Raw genomic sequence first — 24,802 nt, 5'->3', positions numbered from 1 at the left:
ACATTTCGTCAGACCCTTTTCGTAGTTATGAAACTTCTAAACTCAGGTTTTGTAATCGAGACGCGCTGGCCAATCAAGGCACCGAGATGCCGTTCACGTGATCGCATTTTTACGTAACAAACGGATGTAGTAGACCTGTATGTTGCCAAGTCTCTACTGGCACATAAGCTAGACACGTTGTAGGTTATAGCAATGGCTAAACATTTTTTTTTAAATACATTTATAATAACCGGAACACAGTGTATATGCTGATCATCTATCCTACAATGTCGGTCCAACACCCCGAAGGAGAGGACGCCGTCGGAGAAAGAAAAATATTCTTCATTGAGCCAGAATACGACTGGGACGAGGAGCAGGACAATGTCGACAACCACATACTTATTTTACAAAAAGCCGATGCACTGGCATCAGAAAACCGTCTCAAAGAAGCCATCTATGTTTACTCGATGGCCTTGAGAGATGGTTCTGTAGGGCCGGAGCAGATGAGCACTTTAGTGGATTGTATTCTGCGCAACTTTAAGAGAAAGCTGGAAATTGATGAGGCGCCTTCGGAACGAACGCCACATATTATTGATAACGCCGGGGAGGAGGACGTTTTTGACTGCCCGAAATGTCATAGATTTCTAGGCGAGCCCGTGACTATCGGCTGTGGACATTCGTACTGCAAAAGATGTTTACAACACCAGCTACTCTCCAAATGCAAGCTGTGTAGCGAGGTAGGAGGCAGGCCGACGGAGCTTAAAACGAATGTGATTCTATTCGGACTGTTGGAAAAGTGGTTTCCTGAGGAGCTGAAAAGGTCTAGAGCTATTAGTGAAATTGAAGACCTGTCTAGAAGGAAACATTTCGAGGAGGCCGTATCACTAGCAACAGATGTGATTGAATCTGGTGAGTGGGGGGAGGAAAGGCTTGTGGAGACCACCAATCACTTCGCATCCTTGTTTTATATGCTATGATGAGACGTTTAGGATACCTGTTAAAGCATGAAAACAAAGTGTTATTTTAGTCATTCCCTATTACTATTTGTGGTCTTTATTATCGAAGAGTAGGGAAGGGGAGTTCCACTGACCAATATTAAGGGTACCCGCTTGTCATGTGTTTGACTGTAGGTCCTTTGGTTACGTTTACAGGCAGCCCAATTCTCATCCTTTTTTTTCACTAATTGATCTTTTGACCAATCAAATTAGAAAAATATCTGATGTGAAAAGATCTGATGTGATTGGTCAAAAGACTAATTAGTGAAAAAAAAGTCAGAATTGGGTAACCTGTGAGAACGCAGCCTTTGTGCCACTGATGTAACCCTTGTGCTAGCTACCCTGTTACGAAATGTCGTAAGTTGGGCATGCGCACAAGCAGCGAGTTTCATAAGGCAGGTTGTGAGATCGTGCTGGGTTTGCCAAACAAAAATGTTATAACGTTTGGGTCCCCTCAAAAATTTCCCGAAGTCCGAAAAATATACTAAAAAAGGCTAAATGTGCTGCCCAATCAAGGCATGGCGATGCAGTACACGTGATTGCATTTCCACGTAACAAACGTGTTTATACCTGAATGTTGCCAAGTATCTACTGGTACATAAGACACTGAAAAGTAAAAGTGCAGAGTGTGTCAATACAAAGTGACAGCACGGAAGTCTATAGTCATTGCTGTAGGCTATGTCTAGATTCCTTCAATTATTAGATTACTTGAGGTTTTAATGACACCAGACATACACTTAGTAATACTTAAAACATAAATACCTAAGAGTTTCCTGAAAGTTGTCATTCAGTCTCCTAAATATTTTATTAAAGTCATGTGAATAATTTATGGTTAATAAGTAATGGGAAGTCACTAACATCTTGGGACTTGATATGAATTGTTTTATTATGTGTTGTTACAGCATTCAACCCACAGTGCATTTAATGTTAACAATGATAGTTGAAAAAATATGTGATTATTTTGTAACAATCGAATTGAAACCAAACCTGCCTCAAAATCTCACCTTGACAGCCATAGGCCTTGTTTGATGGTTCAGCTTCTCGGAAAGTCATTTAGTCTTGGAAAATAATTCTAAAATCGATCAAATCAACAGTTACAGATACTAACCAAGGCAATGCTCTCCATAATGTGAAGGCCTTCTCCGGAATTCGAATGGCACCTATACGAGCAATATGCTTTGCACAATAACATGCTACATGGAGAAAAAATTGGGCAAACAATCTCTTGTAATGTTGACCTCACAATTAGACCAAAGTATGCAGAGGTTGTTTCTTTAGAATATGTTTTTTATATATATATATACAGTGGGGCAAAACAGTATTTAGTCAGCCACCAATTGTGCAAGTTCTCCCACTTAAAAAGATGAGAGGCCTTCATCATATGTACACATTTCAACTATGACAGACAAAATGAGAAAAAAAAATCCAGAAAATCATATTGTAGGATTTTTTATGAATTTATTTGGAAATTATGGTGGAAAATAAGAATTTGTTCAATAAACTTTTGTTATCTCAATACTTTTTGTTATATGTCCTTTGACAGCTCTTTGGTCTTGGCCATAGTGGAGTTTGGAGTGTGACTGTTTGAGGTTGTCTTTTATACTGATAACATGTTCAAACAGGTGCCATTAATACAGGTAACGAGTGGAGGACAGAGGAGCCTCTTAAAGAAGAAGTTACAGGTCTGTGAGAGCCAGAAATCTTGCTTGTTTGTAGGTGACCAAATACTTATTTTCCACCATAATTTGCCAATAAATTCATTAAAAATCCTACAATGTGATTTTCTGGATTTTTTTCTCTTATTTTGTCTGTCATAGTTGAAGTGTACCTATGATGAAAATTACAGGCCTCTCTCAATTTTGTAAGTGGGAGAACTTGCACAATTGGTGGCTGACTAAATACTTTTTTGCCCCACTGTGTGTGTGTGTGTGTGTGTGTGTGTGTATATATACACACACACACACACACACACACACACACACATATATATATATATATATATATATATATATATATATATATATATATCTCTATATATCTCTATATATCTCTATATATATATATATATATATATCTCTATATATCTCTATATATCTCTATATATCTCTATATATATATATATCTCTATATTATTGTAATATACACGGTATGCTATTGTAAGCATAAGCGCAACAGAAGCTATAGCCTGCACAGCATATCAAACAAGCAAGACACACAGGCAGTCATTGCAAACATTTGCTAAACAGGAAACAGACTGCTGGCTATTCGTATTCGTAGCCTCAGCCATGTTATGTCACCTCAAAGACCCTTGTCCCTCTGTCACTGAAGATAACTCATCAAGCTGCACAGGCTCCCCTCTCTCTTGACATTAAGCCCATCTCACTTGCTAATAAAGGATTTACAAATTATACATTGGCCAATGACAAATATATGAGCACTTATTGCGTATAAGTGTAGCCTAAAGCTACTTTCTTTGATTTGCGTCTAATTGAGCGCAAAGAACATAGTTAGGTCTGGAGGTGGAATGTTATGCCAGTATCTTTCAACATTGTTTAAGGCGGAAATGTTGGCAACTGTGGGACACTGTAGCAAGTGTAAGAGCCCATAGCCAGTGTGGCACTTTGGGTCAGCTAAGGACTTTGCCTAGGTGACTTTGGTTTTGGGGCCCACACGCTTGTGGCACAGTCAGTCACAGCCGCAGAGCGGCAAGAACCAGACTAGAGGTGCCACCGCTATGACATCACTGTCTCTGTCTAAGGCTTGCTGAGCTAGCCAAGCCTGAAGCACATAAACTAATATGGAGTAATCCCGCTTGTCGTGAAGTGAATCACACAGTCATTATTGAAATCTGTCTTTTCCCCCACGCAACGGAAAACCCACCGGGATGCATGTCAATAGTCTAAAGGGGCTTAGTTTTCTAGACCTTGTCCTTCCTCTGTACTGGTCGACAAAGACACGATAGGTTAAAGAAAACCAGACAGTGTCTCCTGTCCAGGGGTCATGCTGGACAGGAGACGGTGTGGGTGAAGGAAAGGAGACTGGGAGAGGAACTATGGAGATGCAACCCTTTTGTGTTTTGGAGACGTGTCACCTCCAGCTGCAGGCTCAGAATCACAGAGGCCCATCTTGCACCAAAAGACCGCAAACAAGATGCCATAGTGTCTCTCGTCTTGCCAGCAACACACATGATTTTGAACATTCATCATAGAAGACCAGATAGGCCTAGTATATGACCTCCGCTGAAAGCCGGGCAGCTTAACCTGGTCTACAGTGAATTCCCTGTGTTCATTTAGCTGCCAGTATTTTTATTTGATTTAATTAGGCAAGTCAGTTGAGAACAAATTCTTATTTTCAATGATGGCCTAGGAACAGTGGGTTAACTGCCTTGTTCAGGGGAAGAACGACAGATTTGTACCTTGTCAGCTCGGCGGAGTCAATCTTGCAACCTTTCGGTTACTAGTCTAGCACTCTAACCACTAGGCTACGCTGCTGCCCCAATGGCTGGATTACTGACATGCTACGCAGGGTATATGCCCAGGGTTCCCGATGGGGGTCCCTGTTGATTTTGTTATAGTGTTTGAGCATAAGAACACAGAAATAGCCATTGCAAAATGCATAGAATTGCAGGAAATTAGCTTCACACTGCAGAAGTGTTCTTCATGGTAACATTTATAGAATGCAGGGTGCTTCTCTCTGCCGCCAATTCTGGACTGATTTAAAACACCTTCCGGACCAATGTCATCAATCAATCAATCAAATTTATTTTATATAGCCCTTCGTACATCAGCTGATATCTCAAAGTGCTGTACAGAAACCCAGCCTAAAACCCCAAACAGCAAGCAATGCAGGTGAAGAAGCACGGTGGCTAGGAAAAACTCCCTAGAAAGGCCAAAACCTAGGAAGAAACCTAGAGAGGAACCAGGCTATGTGGGGTGGCCAGTCCTCTTCTGGCTGTGCCGGGTGGAGATTATAACAAAACATGGTCAAGATGTTCAAATGTTCATAAATGACCAGCATGGTCGAATAATAATAAGGCAGAATAGTTGAAACTGGAGCAGCAGCACAGTCAGGTGGACTGGGGACAGCAAGGAGTCATCATGTCAGGTATTCCTGGGGCATGGTCCTAGGGCTCAGGTCCTCCGAGAGAGAGAAAGAAAGAGAGAATTAGAGAGAGCATATGTGGGATGGCCAGTCCTCTTCTGGCTGTGCCGGGTGGAGATTATAACAGAACATGGCCAAGATGTTCAAATGTTCATAAATGATCAGCATGGTCGAATAATAATAAGGCAGAACAGTTGAAACTGGAGCAGCAGCACAGCCAGGTGGACTGGGGACAGCAAGGAGTCATCATGTCAGGTAGTCCTGGGGCATGGTCCTAGGGCTCAGGTCCTCCGAGAGAGAGAAAGAGAGAAGGAGAGAATTAGAGAACGCACACTTAGATTCACACAGGACACCGAATAGGACAGGAGAAGTACTCCAGATATAACAAACTGACCCTAGCCCCCCGACACATAAACTACTGCAGCATAAATACTGGAGGCTGAGACAGGAGGGGTCAGGAGACACTGTGGCCCACTCCGAGGACACCCCCGGACAGGGCCAAACAGGAAGGATATAACCCCACCCACTTTGCCAAAGCACAGCCCCCACACCACTAGAGGGATATCTTCAACCACCAACTTACCATCCTGAGACAAGGCTGAGTATAGCCCACAAAGACCTCCGCCACGGCACAACTTAAGGGGGGGGGGGGGGGGGGGGCGCCAACCCAGACAGGATGACCACATCAGTGACTCAACCCACTCAGGTGACGCACCTCCTCCAGGGACGGCATGAGAGAGCCCCAGTAAAGCCAGTGACTCAGCCCCTGTAATAGGGTTAGAGGCAGAGAATCCCAGTGGAAAGAGGGGAACCGGCCAGGCAGAGACAGCAAGGGTGGTTCGTTGCTCCAGAGCCTTTCCGTTCACCCTCCCACTCCTGGGCCAGACTACACTCAATCATATGACCCACTGAAGAGATGAGTCTTCAGTAGAGACTTAAAGGTTGAGACCGAGTTTGCGTCTCTGACATGGGTAGGCAGACCGTTCCATAAAAATGGAGCTCTATAGGAGAAAGCCCTGCCTCCAGCTGTTTGCTTAAAAATTCTAGGGACAATTAGGAGGCCTGCGTCTTGTGACCGTAGCGTACGTGTAGGTATGTACGGCAGGACCAAATCAGAGAGATAGATAGGAGCAAGCCCATGTAATGCTTTGTAGGTTAGCAGTAAAACCTTGAAATCAGCCCTTGCTTTGACAGGAAGCCAGTGTAGAGAGGCTAGCACTGGAGTAATATGATCAAATTTTTTGGTTCTAGTCAGGATTCTAGCAGCCGTATTTAGCACTAACTGAAGTTTATTTAGTGCTTTATCCGGGTAGCCGGAAAGTAGAGCATTGCAGTAGTCTAACCTGGAAGTGACAAAAGCATGGATTAATTTTTCTGCATCATTTTTGGACAGAAAGTTCCTGATTTTTGCAATGTTACGTAGATGGAAAAAAGCTGTCCTTGAAATGGTCTTGATATGTTCTTCAAAAGAGAGATCAGGGTCCAGAGTAACGCCGAGGTCCTTCACAGTTTTATTTGAGATGACTGTACAACCATTAAGATTAATTGTCAGATTCAACAGAAGATCTCTTTGTTTCTTGGGACCTAGAACAAGCATCTCTGTTTTGTCCGAGTTTAAAAGTAGAAAGTTTGCAGCCATCCACTTCCTTATGTCTGAAACACATTCTTCTAGCAAGGGCAATTTTGGGGCTTCACCATGTTTAATTGAAATGTACAGCTGTGTGTCATCTGCATAGCAGTGAAAGTTAACATTATGTTTTCGAATAACATCCCCAAGAGGTAAAATATATAGTGAAAACAATAGTGGTCCTAAAACGGAACCTTGAGGAACACCGAAATTTACAGTTGATTTGTCAGAGGACAGACCATTCACAGAGACAAACTGATATCTTTCCGACAGATAAGATCTAAACCAGGCCAGAACTTGTCCGTGTAGACCAATTTGGGTTTCCAATCTCTCCAAAAGAATGTGGTGATCGATGGTATCAAAAGCAGCACTAAGGTCTAGGAGCACGAGGACAGATGCAGAGCCTCGGTCCGATGCCATTAAAATGTCATTTACCACCTTCACAAGTGCCGTCTCAGTGCTATGATGGGGTCTAAAACCAGACTGAAGCATTTCGTATACATTGTTTGTCTTCAGGAAGGCAGTGAGTTGTTGCGCAACAGCCTTTTCTAAAATTTTTGAGAGGAATGGAAGATTCGATATAGGCCGATAGTTTTTTATATTTTCTGGGTCAAGGTTTGGCTTTTTCAAGAGAGGCTTTATTACTGCCACTTTTAGTGAGTTTGGTACACATCCGGTGGATAGAGAGCCGTTTATTATGTTCAACATAGTAGGGCCAAGCACAGGAAGCAGCTCTTTCAGTAGTTTAGTTGGAATAGGGTCCAGTATGCAGCTTGAAGGTTTAGAGGCCATGATTATTTTCATCATTGTGTCAAGAGATATAGTACTAAAACACTTGAGTGTCTCTCTTGATCCTAGGTCCTGGCAGAGTTGTGCAGACTCAGGACAACTGAGCTTTGAAGGAATACGCAGATTTAAGGAAGAGTCCGTAATTTGCTTTCTAATAATCATAATCTTTTCCTCAAAGAAGTTCATGAATTTATCACTGCTAAAGTGAAAGTCATCCTCTCTTGGGGAATGCTGCTTTTTAGTTAGCTTTGCGACAGTATCAAAAAGGAATTTCGGATTGTTCTTATTTTCCTCAATTAAGTTAGAAAAATAGGATGATCGAGCAGCAGTAAGGGCTCTTCGGTACTGCACAGTACTGTCTTTCCAAGCTAGTCGGAAGACTTCCAGTTTGGTGTGGCGCCATTTCCGTTCCAATTTTCTGGAAGCTTGCTTCAGAGCTCGGGTATTTTCTGTGTACCAGGGAGCTAGTTTCTTATGAGAAATGTTTTTAGTTTTTAGGGGTGCAACTGCATCTAGGGTATTGCGCAAGGTTAAGTTGAGTTCCTCAGTTAGGTGGTTAACTGATTTTTGTCCTCTGGCGTCCTTGGGTAGGCAGAAGGAGTCTGGAAGGACATCAAGGAATCTTTGTGTTGTCTGTGAATTTATAGCACGACTTTTGATGATCCTTGGTTGGGGTCTGAGCAGATTATTTGTTGCAATTGCAAACGTAATAAAATGGTGGTCCGATAGTCCAGGATTATGAGGAAAAACATTAAGATCCACAACATTTATTCCATGGGACAAAACTAGGTCCAGCGTATGACTGTGACAGTGAGTGGGTCCAGAGACATGTTGGACAAAACCCACTGAGTCGATGATGGCTCCGAAAGCCTTTTGGAGTGGGTCTGTGGACTTTTCCATGTGAATATTAAAGTCACCAAAGATTAGAATATTATCCGCTATGACTACAAGGTCCGATAGGAATTCAGGGAACTCAGTGAGGAACGCTGTATATGGCCCAGGAGGCCTGTAAACAGTAGCTATAAAAAGTGATTGAGTAGGCTGCATAGATTTCATGACTAGAAGCTCAAAAGACGAAAACACAGTAAATTCATCAGGCTTAAGCCATGTTTCAGTCAGGCCAATCACATCAAGATTATGATCAGTGATTAGTTCATTGACTATAATTGCCTTTGAAGTAAGGGATCTAACATTAAGTAGCCCTATTTTGAGATGTGAGGTATCATGATCTCTTTCAATAATGACAGGAATGGAGGTGGTCTTTATCCTAGTGAGATTGCTAAGGCGAACACCGCCATGTTTAGTTTTGCCCAACCTAGGTCGAGGCACAGACACGGTCTCAATGGTGATAGCTGAGCTGACTACACTGACTGTGCTAGTGGCAGACTCCACTATGCTGGCAGGCTGGCTAACAGCCTGCTGCCTGGCCTGCACCCTATTTCATTGTGGAGCTAGAGGAGTTAGAGCCCTGTCTATGTTGGTAGATAAAATGAGAGCACCCCTCCAGCTAGGATGGAGTCCGTCACTCCTCAGCAGGTCAGGCTTGGTCCTGTTTGTGGGCGAGTCCCAGAAAGAGGGCCAATTATCTACAAATTCTATCTTTTGGGAGGGGCAGAAAACAGTTTTCAACCAGCGATTGAGTTGTGAGACTCTGCTGTAGAGCTCATCACTCCCCCTAACTGGGAGGGGGCCAGAGACAATTACTCGATGCCGACACATCTTTCTAGCTGATTTACACGCAGAAGCTATGTTGCGCTTGGTGATCTCTGACTGTTTCATCCTAACATCGTTGGTGCCGACGTGGATAACAATATCTCTATACTCTCTACACTCGCCAGTTTTAGCTTTAGCCAGCACCATCTTCAGATTAGCCTTAACGTCGGTAGCCCTGCCCCCCGGTAAACAGTGTATGATCGCTGGATGATTCTCAAGTCTAATACTGCGGGTAATGGAGTCGCCAATGACTAGAGTTTTCAATTTGTCAGAGCTAATGGTGGGAAGCTTCGGCGTCTCAGACCCCGTAACGGGAGGAGTAGAGACCAGAGAAGACTCGGCCTCTGACTCCGACCCGCTGCTTAATGGGGAAAACCGGTTGAAAGTTTCTGTCGGCTGAATGAGCGACACCGGTTGAGCGTTCCTACAGCATTTCCTTCCAGAAACCGTGAGAAAGTTGTCCGGCTGCGGGGACTGTGCCAGGGGATTTATACTACTATCTGTACTTACCTTGGATCAGTCATTTAAATAGGCTAGGTCTACTCCTTGACAGGATTATCAGTCTTCACAGACCCCCAGTGTGCGGTCTGGAGCGTGAAGTCACGAGCTCTGCTGGTCAGCTACTGCGTAGCAAAAAGCCCTGGTCTGCCCTAGAATGTAAATTAAGATTGCGAGAACAGACCAGATTTTTTTTAATGGCCATTTTTTTGGCTCTAAAATGTGTTTTATTATGATCAAGTTCGATCCCCGTGGTAAATTCTTTAAATGTTTGCTACCAATCAAGATATTTAATTCAATAGTGTTCCATTCTGACACCTACATTTGTCACGTGCTGACACAGACCAATCAAGGGCCGGCAGGCTACGAGGTGGCTCGCACCCTCATGCACGCTCATTGCACGTGGTCGTCACGTGGTATCCGGTGTGGACGCCGACGTCATCTGGCAGCGTTGGGTTGACTCTCTCAGGCAGGATGAAAATGACTACTTCGACCATCATCCTTTGCTAGTTACGGCCACTTTGACCAGGATCCTTAGACATTTTTTGGTGTCATTCAGCCCCATTCAGCAATATGGCACGCTTCAAATTCAAATATTTCCGGCTTCTTGCGCCATCAGGAGTTTTCCGTATGAATATGTGAATGAGGTACAGTTCATTCAGAAAGTTTTCAGACCCTTTCACTTTTTCTTGGTCGGGGAGGTGACCAATGATGGTCACCCTGACAGAGCTCCAGAATTCCTCTGTGGAGATTGGAGAACCTTTCAGAAGGACAACCATCTCTGCAGCACTCCACCAATCATGCCTTTATGGTTGAGTGGCCAGACGGAAGCCACTCCCCAGAAAAAGGCACATGATAGTCCGCCTGGAATTGGCCAAAAGGCACCTGAAGGACTTCCAGACCTCCCTGGTCTGATGAAACCAAGATGGAACTCTTTGACCTGAATGCCAATAGTCACATCTGGAGGAAACCAGGGACGGGCACTGTATACTTGGCCAATACCATCCCTTACGGTGAAGCATGGTGGTGGCAGCATCATGCTGTGGGAATGTTTTTCAGCGGCAGGGACTGGGAGACTAGTCAGGATCGAGGGAAAGATGAACAGAGCATATTACAGATAGATTCTTGATGCTCCAGAGTGCTCAGGACCTCAGAATGGGGTAAAGGTACACCTTCCAACAGGATAACGACCCTAAGCACACAGCCAAGACAACGAGTGGCTACGGGATAAGTCTCAATGTCCTTGGAGTGCCTCAACCAGAGCCCGGATTTGAACCCGATCAAACATCTCTGGAGAGACCTGAAAATAGCTGTGCAGCGATGCACTGCATCCAAACCTGACAGAGCTTGAGAGGATCTGCAGAAAATAATGGTTTTGAGGCTGTAATCGCTGCCAAAGGTGCTTCAACAAAGTACTGTGTAAAGGGTCTGAATACTTATGTACATTTGCAAAAATGTCTAAACCTGTTTTTGTTTTGTCATTATGGGTGTGTAGATTGATGAGGGAGGGGGGGATTATTTAATAAATTTTAGAATAAGGCTGTAACTTAATAAAATGTGGAAAAAGTGAAGGGGTCTGAATACTTTCCGAATGCATTGTAAGTGCCTTCACTATCTCCTGGTTTTAATGTCTATAGGTCTTCATGTCATGTGTTTGACATTAACCATTTTCTGGATGTAGCCTAAGCTTTCATTCCGTCATAATTAATCATATTCTTCCATCCTTTATTCCAGATCCTGGGGATGAGGCGGTGCGGTGGTCACGGGTCAAGGCCTACACCGGGCTCCTGCAGTACCGATTGGCCCTGGAGGACGCTGAACTCTGTCTTAGCTCCACCCACTCTGCAGAGGTACTAATGCGGGAAACTGTGTGTTGAGTTCAGTAGGCACAAGTGGGAAAAAATAAAAATAAATACATTGTAAATTAAAACAAATGTTATTGGAAGTTTTAAGCTTGCTGAGGCCTACTTCACTCACTTGTCAGCTCCCCCGGCGCTATAATTATCCTTAGTCCTTACCAGGCACCCTGTGGCACTTTGAAACAGTTCAAAGCTACAGCTCCGGTTTCATCCGCCACGCTTTACTACACCGTGTGAGGCGTCATGGAGGGAAAGTGGAGGCTGATTAGAGGCTCAGCCAGGTGTTAGTACGTCTAAATGGGTTAACAGGCCATCTTGAATATGAACCGGTAGGATATACTCTAGGATGTCTTAGCGCTATTAACAGCATTGTTCACCATGTCCTCTAATTCTATTTTTCAGTCTTGATCAATTCTAATAGAATATTACTGTATAACCTTCTATACCTTTAGACATTTTGTCTGTATCAAAGGTTGATTTGTTTTTTTTCCTTTTACATAACCTTTTTTGATTGAGGGTTCAGAGCCTCTCATTTGGGAGATTGCATTTGTTTGTTACACATTTGGTCACATTTCATGTTTACTGTACCTTGAGCTGTTTTAAATGGTCCAATACCAGATGTTTTTATCTTAATATCAAATCATTTCTGGGTAACAATTAAGAACGTTACTGTGATTGTTTTCAATTTAAAATGGTCCAAAATAATTTAAAAAATACATTCTTAGCAAAGAGAAAGCAAGAATTTTGCCGAGACTGTCTGGGAGTTGTCTGAGTGGGGAGGGGAAAAACTAGCTGTTATTGTTAGAGCGGTTTGGAACTTGCTTTGTTATTGGTCTATTAACTCATTTACCGCCTAGTGATGTCACCAGGCAGGCCAAAACTCCGTCTCACCAAGGCTGAAATTTCAGGCGGTCTTTTCAAACAGCTCTTATTGCCCTTTTAGTGTATCACAATTTTCATAATTTCACAGTATTATTCCAAACTCAGTGTGGAAATATACAGTGGGGTCTGAAATTATTGATACCCTTGATAAAGATGAGCAATAATGACTGTATAAAATAATGAAAATACTTAGCTATATTGTATGCGCCAAAAAATTCGGAAATTATAATATTTTATACTAATTGTCACGTTGTTTAAATGATTGGAGGCAGGCGCAGGAGTACGTAAAAGTGGGTTTTAATACTCCACCCAAAAACACAACATGCCATGAAAAGGGACGAAGCCCAAAACAAACACGTGCACAAAAACACAGGGATGTAAACCCAAACAAAAGAGAGAGGTAAAACCTCTAATAAATACACGGGACGAGACCCGTAATAACAACACACGGGACGAGACCCGTAATAACAACACACCGGACGAGACCCGTAATAACAATACACGGGACGAGACCCGTAATAACAATACACGGGACGAGACCCGTAATAACAACTCACGGGACGAGACCCGTAATAACAACTCACGGGACGAGACCCGTAATAACAACACACGGGACGAGACCCGTAATAACAACACACGGGACGAGACCCGTAATAACAACACACGGGACGAGACCCGTAATAACAACACACGGGACGAGACCCGTAATAACAACACACGGGACGAGACCCGTAATAACAACACACGGGACGAGACCCGTAATAACAACACACGGGACGAGACCCGTAATAACAACACACGGGACGAGACCCGTAATAACAACACACGGGACGAGACCCATAATAACAACACACGGGACGAGACCCGTGTGCGTAATGAAACAACAGTTCGGTGACGCCTAGAAGGCCGGTGACGTAGACCTCCCAAGCTGGTGCACGGAATGAGCAGCAGTACCGGGGGAATCCGTGAGGCTAATGCAATTGCTTAGAGAAAGAGATTTTGTTTTAACAAATCATATTTCTCAAAAAGGTAACGGTCACAATTATTGAGACCCCTAAATAACCTTATAAATAAAGTAGTCAAAGCTCAGTATTTGGTCCCATATTTCTAGCGCGCAATGACTACGTCAAGCTTGTGACTCGACGAACTTGTTGGATGCATTTGCAGTTAGTTTTGGTTGTTTCAGATGATTTTGATTTTGTACCCAGAAGAAACTAATGGTAAATAGTGTATTGTGTCATTTTGGAAGGACTTTTATTGTAAATAAGAATATAATACGTTTCTAAACCCTTCTACATTAATGTGGATGCTACCATGATTACAGATAACCCTGAATGAATTGTGAATAATGACGAGTGTGAAAGTTACAGAGGGTCAAAGATCATACCCGCAAGGCATGCTAAACCTCCCCTGTTATTCTTAATGGTGAGAGGTTAGTTGAAGAGGTGGAAATATATAGCTGGGGATAAACAGAAAGGCCCAAGCTAGTAGCCACACAGGGTACACCTTTTATTTCAATTTGTATTTCCCATAACTGCTGATTTTGTTGGTAATGTGTAATTTAGCAAACTACGCTAGAGCAAGAGTCATGCCTTTCCTAGAGAGGAAGACAAACAGGTTCAGGACCAAAAGGGGTTAGGAATTTTTGCAATGTATGTTAATCCTATCCAGTGAAGCCTGAAAAAAACTGAATTTGATGTTGAGTGATTCAGGTCAATGTTGACTCATGTTGTCAGGCTACCTACATTGTGTAGGTAGGGTCCCTTCTCTCTCTCTCTCGTCACTCTCTGTCTCTCTCACCTCTCTACCGTTCTCTCTAGCAGTTCACCCTCTGGCTGTCGCTCAAATACAGTATTGTCCAGTTGAAAAGCAGCGACGTAACCTATCTCTCCCTCTCTCCACTGGAAGTCTTGTGCTCTTTATAACCTCCCCGTCCCCCCTGTCACACTCTCTCTCTCTCTCCCAGGGTTTCTACTGGAAGGCCAAGGTGCTCCAGGACATGGGCCAGGTTGACGACTCGTTGCAGGTTTTCCTCCACTGTCTGGCCCTGGACGAGGACTTCACCCTGGCCAAACGAGAGGTGGAAAATGTGAGAGATGGAGGGAGAGTGGTGGTGTTGTTGTTGAAGTAATTTGCTTTGGTCTTCCTGGACGCTTTGGGACTTGACTTGAGTGCAAGAAAGCAAGGAGATATTGCATCTTCTCAATGCCTTTCCTTGAACCAAACCTCCTCTGTGTATCAGTGATAGACCGACCCCCTCCCGATCCTGGGAACATGAATATGCAACCCTTACAATCTCTAGGCCTATCACTAATTGCAGTGTCTAAGTTTATACTTGTATAAATACTGTTGCTGTTTTTTATCTCCAGGAATGTTTGAAGTCTAGACCCCCTTAGCGCCATAGTCCGTTTCATAAGGAGCCAGGCGCTCTCTGAGTTCTCCCTTTTCTGTCTTACTTAAGCCAAGCGTTTCCCGGCACTGATTTGCCTACCATCCATGAAAAGGAACACTGTGCATTCCTTCGCTGATAGCCTAGCGTCGGCTAGCTAGGTCATTATCCTCGGCATTGGCCTCGCGGAATTAAGTCGTAAGGCGCTTGCGTGACAGATGGAACATATTGGCCCGACAGCGGCCTTAAATTAGTGACTAAATCACATTCCTTGCAGAGAAAAGCAGCTGTTTTTTTAGCGGGTGACGGAAAACGTGGTGACGACGATTCGCCGCGAGCTATGCTTCCGTGATGAATCACCTGTCAGACTGAGTTGAAGTTCAGAGCGCAGTGAGCATATTTCTTTTTCGTTGTACACCCTGCTGAATAAGAGTTGGAATGGGCGTAGTTATGCCTATCCATCGCGTTGACACTCTTTGTTTTGGGTGACATTTTATTTTCCTAATACCTCTGTATCTGTTCGGTATGTGCTATGGAAGGACTTGGGGCTTTATGGTATTCATTACAATTGAATCCCCACGACGAAGTAAGTCTTGGGGTAGCGGTTATTTATGCTGTAGTCACTAATTACTATCGTGTCTCAGTTAAAATAAAGTGTTAAAAATCTATTTTTCTAGACAAGTACATTTTTCTAGATCTAAATCCACATTGTTGCCAGGAAGGCAGACTTGGCCAGTGGTCACTCCCAGTCTTGGCCAGCCACTTTTCTGCATTTAAGTGAACTTTGCTCCTGTTCTGCCATTTTTGTCTGATTTTAAAAAATGTAAAAATAAATGTTTTTTTATCCAGTTGACTGCTCTTATGGCTAACGCAATGTGTACCACAGATACTGTGCGACCTGCTGTCTCCGGCCGGCGAGAACGTAAAGGTGGGTCTGAGGGAGACGGCGCAGAGCACATCGCCTCGCCTGCGTAGTAAGATTTCGGTAGCGGATGCCGAGGCCAGAGCCCAACAGCATCAGGTCGAAGCCAAACACTCTGCCCTGCAGCAAGTCCAGGCTCGCACCTCCTCGGGACACCCTAGCACCGACGCACAGCACGAGGTACGCTAACTGGACAGTGTGCTTGATACAGCCCTGTAGGCCGTCGTTGTAAATAAGAATTTGTTCTTAACTGACTTGCCTAGTTAAATAAAGGGGGAAATGTAAAAATAAATAAATAAAAAGTCCTGAACCACTATGGTGCCTTCAAAGTTTCCAAAGTCAATATGTTTTGATATTTTTTAGGTGTTTGTTCAGTAAAAATGCATCAACAATGTCTAAAACTCCTTTTAACGTTCTAATTCTCTCTCTCTCTCGCTCGCTCCTCCTCCCCCTCCCCTCTTTCCGTACCAGAAGCCGGGTCGCTCAGGGAGCCTGGAGCGTTCGGGCCTCGGCCGCGCTCACTCGATGCGAGCCCACGGGCCGGGGCCGGGCAGCGTGGATGAGGGTCTTAAACGCGTCTGCTCCGCACCCCAGCTGGGGGACCAGGAGAAAGGCGTGCTGCTGAAGCGGAAGCTGACGTTCTCCGAGCGTGGACCCCACGTCGTCTACAGCCACGGGAGCAAGCACAAGAAACAAGGAGGTAGGAATCAAGACTGCTGCTAGTGTGTCGTAATTAGAAAGGGAGTAGTTTAGCTCAGGGATCGTCAACTCGATTCAGCCGTGGAACGTTTTCTTTTCTTGAGCGGATGGTCGGGGGGGCCCCAAATTGTAGACGGCAAATTGACCGCAAGGAGCCCAAATGGATATAGTGCCTGACTAAAGCTGACTATTTCAAACCTTGCTTACATTTGTATATGATCATGTTTTTTTTTTGGGGGGGGGGGGTCTCAGAAAACTTTGAGGACCATATACTCCCATCCGCGGGCCAAATAAAACCACCCGCGGGCCAAATAAAACCACCCGCGGGCCAAATAAAACCACCCGCAGGCCAAATAAAACCACCCGCGGGCCAAATTAAACCACCCGCGGGCCAAATTCAGCTGCCAGTTGTGGAACCCCTGGTTTAGCTGGAGTGCTGGCTCTTTTATATTGTTTTAAATTGGATTATTCCTGGGTGAAAGCAGCTAAAATATGCATTCCCTCTATATCAGTGGCAGAGCCGCAACCGCCACAGTACCAATTAGCAACGGTCCTATTAGCCATTGCCAGGTACCTTTGCTGTGTCTGTGTTTGAATGCGTCTGTCTGCGTACTTGGGTGTGTGTGACGTGCTTGACGTTCTCCTGTCGCTTCCTCTGTAGGGGCCTGTGGTGCGTCGAGCCAGGGAGCCTCAGCCCGAGCTCACAGAATCATACCCAGAGACCTACTGGACCCCAACGACCTGGAGTGTTCCCTCTGCATTAGATTGTTCTACGAGCCAGTGACCGCGCCGTGCGGTCACACCTTCTGTAAAAACTGTCTGGAGCGCTGTCTGGACCACACTCCCCAGTGTCCTCTCTGCAAGGAGAGTCTCAAAGAGGTAAGAGGACACTACCACCAACCACCACACACTCAAATGGCATCCTATTCCCTATATAGTACACTATTTTTGACCAGGGCCAATAGGGCTCTGGTCAAAAGTAGTGTGCTAAATAGGGAACATGGTGCCATTTGGGACAAGACCTAAGACAATTAACTTGGGGAAGACCTCTTCTTAAATGATATGTCCTCAAATAGAAAACCTTAATCTTCTCCCCCCCCCCAGTATCTGGCAGCCAGGAAGTACACAGTCACCAGTGTGCTGGACCGAGTGATAAAGCAGTACCTGTCTAAGGAGCAGTCGGAACGGCAGAAGACTCACCTGGAGGAGACCCAAGAGCTCGCAGAGTGAGTTGTCCTCCCGACATATCATTCTGTTATAAAATGAACCTAGAATGTCCATTCTGGTAGTTGTACTGCTATGGCTTCTGCCTTCTCTCTGAACCCTTGTCTTTCTTTCTCCCTGGTTGTCCTACTTTTTATTTTTTAAATGAATGCAGCCGGAAAACATGCAAAACACACACAGCAGACAGGTTCACCTAGCACTGACTGTTCGAATGAATTCTGTTGATCTATTTTTACATCTTTGGATTGCATATGTCACATTTGAATCTCTTCACTTGTGAGAGATGCTCGAGTGTCTTAGCATCATTCTTAACTCTCTCTCTTTCTCCGCAGCCTGATGAAGAAGGTGCCCATCTTTGTGTGCACCATGGCCTACCCGACCGTGCCGTGTCCCCTGCACGTCTTCGAACCGCGCTACCGTCTCATGATCCGCCGCTGCATGGAGGCCGGCACGAGCCAGTTTGGGATGTGCATCAACGACGCTCAGAAAGGGTAGGCACAGTGGCACCCGATACAAGCACCTAGGCCAGCACGCACACATTTGCACATAAAACACTCACTCAAATGCACACGCACCATTCTGCTGTGCACTAATGCGTCACCTTCTGTCACCTCACCCGAGAGAGACAGACAGAGAAATTATGAAAATACTATCTAATAGGATTTTGACTGAATATCAAATCCAACTTTGAAGCATCCTCCTGATGGGCAAATTAAACGATTTAAGCATATATATGCTAATATTGACATTTTTCAAGATGCCTTAGGCTACTATACCTTCTCACAAATGAGTTGAATGCTGACGTTTGACTTGACTATGCAATGGCCCTGTGAAAGTTCACTTTTTACCCCCCGCCTAAAATGACATACCCAAATCTGACTGCCTGTAGCTCAGGACCTATGCATATTCTTGATACCATTTGAAAGGAAACACTTTGTTGAAATGTGAAATTAATGTAGGAGAATATAACACTAGATCTAGTAAATGATAATACAAAGAAAAAAAACATGCATTTTCCACCCCAAAATGTTGTTCCATCATCTTTGAAATGCAAGAGAAAGTTAATTATATGACTTAGGATTCTAGGCGCAATTTAGATGTTGGCCACTAGATGGCAGTAGTGTATGTGCAAAGTTTTAGACTGATCTAATGATCCATTGCATTACTGTTCAAAATGTTGTATCAAGTCTGCCCAAATATACCTAATTGGTTTATTGATACATTTCCAAGTACATAACTGTGCATTCTCCTCAAAGAATCGCATGGTATTCTTTCACTGTAATAGCTCATGTAAATTGGACAGTGCAGTTAGATTAACATGTATTTAAACTTTCTGCCCATATCAGATATGTATATTTCCTGGGAAATGTTCTTGTTACTTACAACATCATGCTAATCACTGATCCTGTAGAGGTAATAGGCCATTGACCAATCACTGTAATTGACTGCTCACAATGAGCCGGTAACTTTTCACAATGCTTTGAATGGCTGTCTGATTTGACTCTGCAACGGCCATATGCAATATATTTGTGGTGTTCTTTAGCTCAGTTGGTAGAGCATGGGGCTTGCAACGCCAGGATATTTGGTTTGATTCCTGGGACCACTCATACGTAAAATGTATGCAGGCATGATTAAGTGGCTTTGCATGAAAGGGCCTGCTAAATGTATATATGCAACTTTAATAATAATAAAGCTCTGCTCTGCCTTAACAACACTATCAACTAGGCAGGTCCTACAGGCCCTGGTTTTGTCGCACCTGAACTACTGTTCAGTCGTATGGTCAGGTGCCACAAAGAGGGACTTGGGAAAAAAATTGCAGTTGGCTCAGAACAGGGCAACACGGGCCGGGCCCTTAAAAGTACACGGAGAGCTAACGTTAATGACATGCATGTCAATCTCTCCTGGCTCAAAGTGGAAGAGAGATTGACTTCCTCATTACTTATTTTTGAAAGAGGTGTTGACAAGCTGAAGCTACCGAGCTGTCTGATTTTTAAAATACGAGCACACAGCTCAGACACCCATGCATACCCCACAAGACAAGCCACCAGAGGTCTCTTCACAATCCCCAAGTCCCAGAACAGAGTATGGGAGGCGCACAGTACTACATAGAGCCATGTCTACATGGAACTCTAATCCACATCAGGTAACTGATGCAAGATTTAAAAAGCAGGTAAAAATACACCTTATGGAACAGCGGGGACTGTGAAGAGACACAAACATAAGGCACACACACATGATAACATACGTACTATACACACACATGATAACATACGCACTATACACACACATGATAACATACGCACACATGGATTTTGCGTTGTAGATATGTGGTAGTGGAGTATGGGCCTGAGGGCACGCACTTAGTGTGTTGTGAATTCTGTAATGAATGTATTGTAATCTTAAAAAAAAAAAGGTAGAACTTCCTTAATTTTGCCAGACCCCAGGAAGGGTAGCCACTGCCTTGGCAGCAGTTAATGTGGATCCATAATAAATACACATTTAGAAATAAAGACCATTTGCAAAATCACCTTCAAATAACTATATGATTACAACAAACAAAGATTCAGAATGTTCCCGTTTCAGTTTTGTGGACTACGGCTGTATGCTGATCATCCGGAGTGTCCACTTCCTCCCAGACGGGCGTTCCGTGGTGGACACCGTCGGAGGGAAGAGGTTCCGGGTGCTGACCCGCGGGATGATGGACGGGTACTGCATCGCCGACATCAAGTACCTGGAGGATACCAGGGTAAGAACCCATGTTCTCTTACCCCAAAATACTGTGGGATGTTTTTATTTCATGGAGAGTTTCTGTTCTTTGTATTTTTTGTATATATATATATATATATATTTGGTTATATTTTTATTTGTAAAGAAAGGATGACAAAATTATACAATATAAAACAAAAGCATAGAGAAAATGACATTTGAATCCATTTTCCATTGGTGGGAATACCTCTAATAATTCCCACTCACAACTTTAGCACAGCTTCAATTAGCCTAATATTTTAATTAGAATAATCTACTTTTTAGTCCATTGTTCACCCTTTGATTTAAAAGGTCTCATGTAAAAACAAACTTGTATTTTAGTTTATCAGAGGCCATCTGTTAATGGATTATGGTAGTGTGGTGTTCTGGCGAATGCTACACTGTGATCTATATAGTTTTCATTTTCACGTGACCACCCTGCTTTCAAACCTAATGTCCCTCTTGTATGGTTAAGATGAATTGATTGATTGATTGACAGGTGAGCGACAGCGAGGAGTTGACACAGCTGCAGCAGCTGCACGACGCCGTTTACGAACAAGCGCACACCTGGTTCCAGAACCTCAACAACCGCTTCAGCCACCAGATCCTTCAGCACTTCGGCGCCATGCCCGAGAGAGAGCCCGACATCCAGGTGAACTAAGACACAAATCTCTCCCCCCGGCATATAGTGTTCCCCCTCCCCTTCTTCAGGGTCGTTCATTAGGGCATACTGTAGCAAAACAATTTGCAGCAGAGTATTAATATGATTGTTTCTTACGGGATAAGTTCAGTTAGTCCCTTGCTGTTTCAGGCTTTCCTCCAGTGTCACTCCCGTGGCAATATAATCTATTTCTATGGTTGCTCCACTGCTCTAGAAGAGATCATTGTGGGTCATTCTTAACTCATCCTCTGGAGGAAGGTGTTATGTCACTATCCTCCAGTGTCCTTACAACATCCCCTCACCCTCTATACCACACACACACACACACACACACACACACACACACACACACACACACACACTGGATGCGCAATATCCAATGGAGGCATAGCATTTTTCATGGAAAATGTGGAATGTTCCAGTGGCTTGCGAAAGTATTCACCCCCCTTGGCATTTGTCCTATTTTGTTGCCTTACCAACCTGGAATGAAAATAAAACATTTTTGGGGGGGGTGGGGGGGGGTTGTATGATTTGATTTACATAACATGCCTACCACTTTGAAGATGCCCATTCTTCAAGGCAAAACCGCTCCAGCTCCTTCAAGTTGGACGCACCACACCATTTTTTAAAACAAGTAATTTTTTTCACTTCAACAATTTGGACTATTTTGTGTATGTCCATTACATGAAATCCAAATAAAAATCTATTTAAATGACAGGTTGTAATGCAACAAAATAGGAAAAATGCCAAGGGGGATGAATACTTTTGCATGGAGATACTAGGATTAATGATGAGTGTCTGGGGATGAACCATAGTCAAGATTAGATTACATTTCCGCTGCGCGTGTTTGTGTGTGTTCCTAAATATACACGTTTTGTCATACCCGTGGCATATGGTCTGATATACCACAGCTTTCAGACAATCAGCATTAAGGGCTCGAACCACCCAGTTTATTATAAACAACATGTAACTCTGACACAGCAACATCCAATAAGTGGCAGATTAGGTTGAGGCTGCTTTGGATGCAAGCTAATTCACCACGTCAGTCATTTATCAGAGATTCTTGGCTCAATTATAGAACTCATTTAAGATGCCGACTCTCTGAATGAGCTACGACTATCTTGTAGATCTGAAGCGTCTCCATCATACCTGTCTGACGCGAGGCATGTACTGAACTCCGGCTGACTCGCTAGCCTCTACTCTCAAGTTCCTTTACAGATCTGAAATGACTGAATAGGTGTATCCAACGTGGCAATTATTCCACCTAGTCTTTCAAATGGCAAGGTGAAGTCATGATGATACTCTTTAAACCTATCACTGTGCCTTTTTTTTTGCACTGTGACCCCCTTAAAGCCTTTTTGAATTATTCTGTGGCCCAGCAAAAAACAAAACAATAGCCAACAAGCCATTCTCTGTCCATTGTCAACCCATTGTTTTAGGTGAGTGATATTATGTTTCTGGTCAGTGATATCCTTTCCTCCTCTCCTCCTCTCCTCCAGGCGACTCCCAACGGTCCGGCTTGCTGCTGGTGGCTGCTGGCCGTGCTGCCCATCGACCCTCGCTACCAGCTGTCGGTGCTTTCCATGACCACGCTGCGCGAACGCCTGGTCAAGATCCAGCACATCCTCTCCTACCTGCAGAGCATCCCCAACGAGTAGAAGAGTAGAGCTCCACCCGACCACAACTACTTTGTACATCCTGGTTCCGACACCATGTACCTCCATACCAGATCAAACAACCGAATCCTAGGTCTCCATGCATCGGATTTCGCTCTTCAGTACTGCTGAGGCGGCGTCTGCCACAAGACATCCGTGAGACGTCAATGAGACATCTCCCTGAAAAGGCAGAATCACACAGCACTTCTGAGACACCAGCAAGATCCCAGTCACATAAGCAGCTAGCTTTAGCAGCACTTCAACTACCACACACCAGCTAGCTACATCGACGAGAAGCCACAGACTGCTGAGATGATCGGCCGAATTCTAAGAACTGGTCCTCCTCTCTCTCGCTGTCTCTCTCTGTCTGTCTGCCTGCCTGTCTGTCTGTCTGTCTGTCTGTCTGTCTGTCTGTCTGTCTGTCTGTCTGTCTGTCTGTCTGTCTGTCTGTCTCTGTCTCTCTGTCTGTGTGATGTTGGTGAAAACAAAAAAAGGCCTTTCTGTCTATACTCAACAGTGGCACCAGCCACCCTCAACACCTGCTACTGTCAGCTTGGTTACCAGAGAGAGATTGGTGAAGTGATGTCTCCGTTGTCTTGTCTACTCAAGACTACCCATGCAGCCTCGCTGTCTCGATTCGGCCACTGTTGATGGTAGAAGGGAGTGTGTATGTGTGTGTGTTTGTTTCTATGGGTGGGCCATGCTTCTGTGCAAATCCCAAATGCTGAAATTGAGTCAGACAGAGAGAGGGGGTTGGGTGGATGAATTGTAGAAGGTTGGTGGTAACAAATGGAGGGAGGGGGTTACTAGAATTGCGTGTGTACTACAAAGCCTAACAAGTGGGATGGTGCAGCCTTCCAACAACAAAAACAAAAAAGTGTGAATCTTACTCTTCTGAGCAGTAAGGCCCTCTGTCACTTCACTGTCTACTAAATGCACATCTTCCTTCACCGCCGCCACCGAGCGGCAGTGGACCCTGGTGAAAAAGAGAGCTTCCCCCTTTTTTTATTATTAATGTCTCCAAGTTGGTACTTTTTCATCCATTTTTTGTTTTCTTCCAAGACTTCAGAAAGAAAACCCTTTTTGGCAGCCATTTTGTCCGGTCTGTAGTATAGCTACAGATGTGGGACTGTGGTCTTGCAACGCTCCCAACCTCTGTTCTCTTAACTGTTTTTTTTTTTCTTAGCTGAAAACGAGGCATAACTCCCAAAAAATCCAGACTTCCAATAATACGTTACTCTGTGGTTTTGTTTTCGTTGTCGTTTCTCAGTGGATAACGGAACTTCTTGAATCCCGACAGCTTAGTCTTTGATTTTGCATTAGGGATGTTTCCCATTCCGAGTTATTGATGCTTGAGAGAAACCTCAAAGTCATCCATGTGACTCGAGTGTTGTATTTCCTGTCTCTCTCAAAAGTTCCAACTTCCTGTTTAAATTCAATGTAAACTGAAGTCATTTTTAAGGACAGATCTTTAAATATATATTTTGACAGTATGTTTGTATGTACAAAATCACAAAAGGGGAACTTGCAATATTTTGACGCAGTAAAAAGGAGAAAGAAACAATACTATACAATTATCTGTGTTCCGCACTGCAAGGGTTAAAGGTCACCCTGTTGTCAAGTAAAAAGCAGTCGCCTGCCTTTTGTCGGGAAAAAGGACTAATATAGGTGAATATATCTATGGTGGTCGATTTCGCAGACAAATTTTTGCCTTATACCATTTTTAGCATTTTGCTTTGAATGGCACAGTGTGACGCCTTGGTTAGCATTCCTTTTGCTGTACTAGTAATTATGATATTTTGTATTAATTATTTGTCTTTTCTTCAGCCGCCTCACGGCCCGAATCGTTCACGGTGTGTATAATGTATGTCAAGTCGCGGCTTTGTTCTGTTTAAATCGTTTTTGGTTTTTGGACAGATCATGCTTATTTTTTTCTCAAATGTTTTAAGTTATCAATTTTCAATAATAAATGAACTCGTTTTTTTCAACTTGAAGCCTCAAGTGGTATTATGTTAACGTATGGACTAAATGTAACCCATGAATGTAACCCATTTGTCAATGTAA

At 43.9% G+C, this 24,802-nt stretch overlaps 1 protein-coding gene across 3 annotated transcripts; it reads left to right on the top strand.

The window, feature by feature from the left end:
* The first annotated feature begins 74 nt into the window (after positions 1-74).
* On the top strand, positions 75-24,726 carry LOC110498680 (LON peptidase N-terminal domain and RING finger protein 1). Of its 3 annotated transcripts, none has more exons than XM_036954425.1 (11): positions 75-888; positions 11,437-11,552; positions 14,410-14,532; positions 15,719-15,934; positions 16,229-16,454; positions 17,115-17,332; positions 17,558-17,679; positions 18,010-18,168; positions 20,245-20,423; positions 20,922-21,074; positions 22,583-24,726. In XM_036954425.1, the coding sequence occupies exons 1-11, from the start codon at positions 246-248 to the stop codon at positions 22,747-22,749; spliced, it is 2,322 nt and encodes a 773-aa protein (XP_036810320.1). In that variant the 5' UTR covers positions 75-245; the 3' UTR covers positions 22,750-24,726. The 3 variants fall into 3 exon arrangements, with proteins under 3 accessions (XP_036810320.1, XP_036810319.1, XP_036810321.1); XM_036954424.1 differs by having other exon boundaries at positions 78-888; positions 16,226-16,454; XM_036954426.1 differs by having other exon boundaries at positions 79-888; positions 16,226-16,454; positions 20,261-20,423.
* The last annotated feature ends 76 nt before the right edge of the window (positions 24,727-24,802 follow it).

This window comes from Oncorhynchus mykiss, chromosome 19 (assembly GCF_013265735.2).
Source record: "Oncorhynchus mykiss isolate Arlee chromosome 19, USDA_OmykA_1.1, whole genome shotgun sequence".
Classification (NCBI taxonomy): Eukaryota; Metazoa; Chordata; class Actinopteri; order Salmoniformes; family Salmonidae; genus Oncorhynchus; species Oncorhynchus mykiss.
This window is presented reverse-complemented; position numbering and strand designations above follow the sequence as displayed.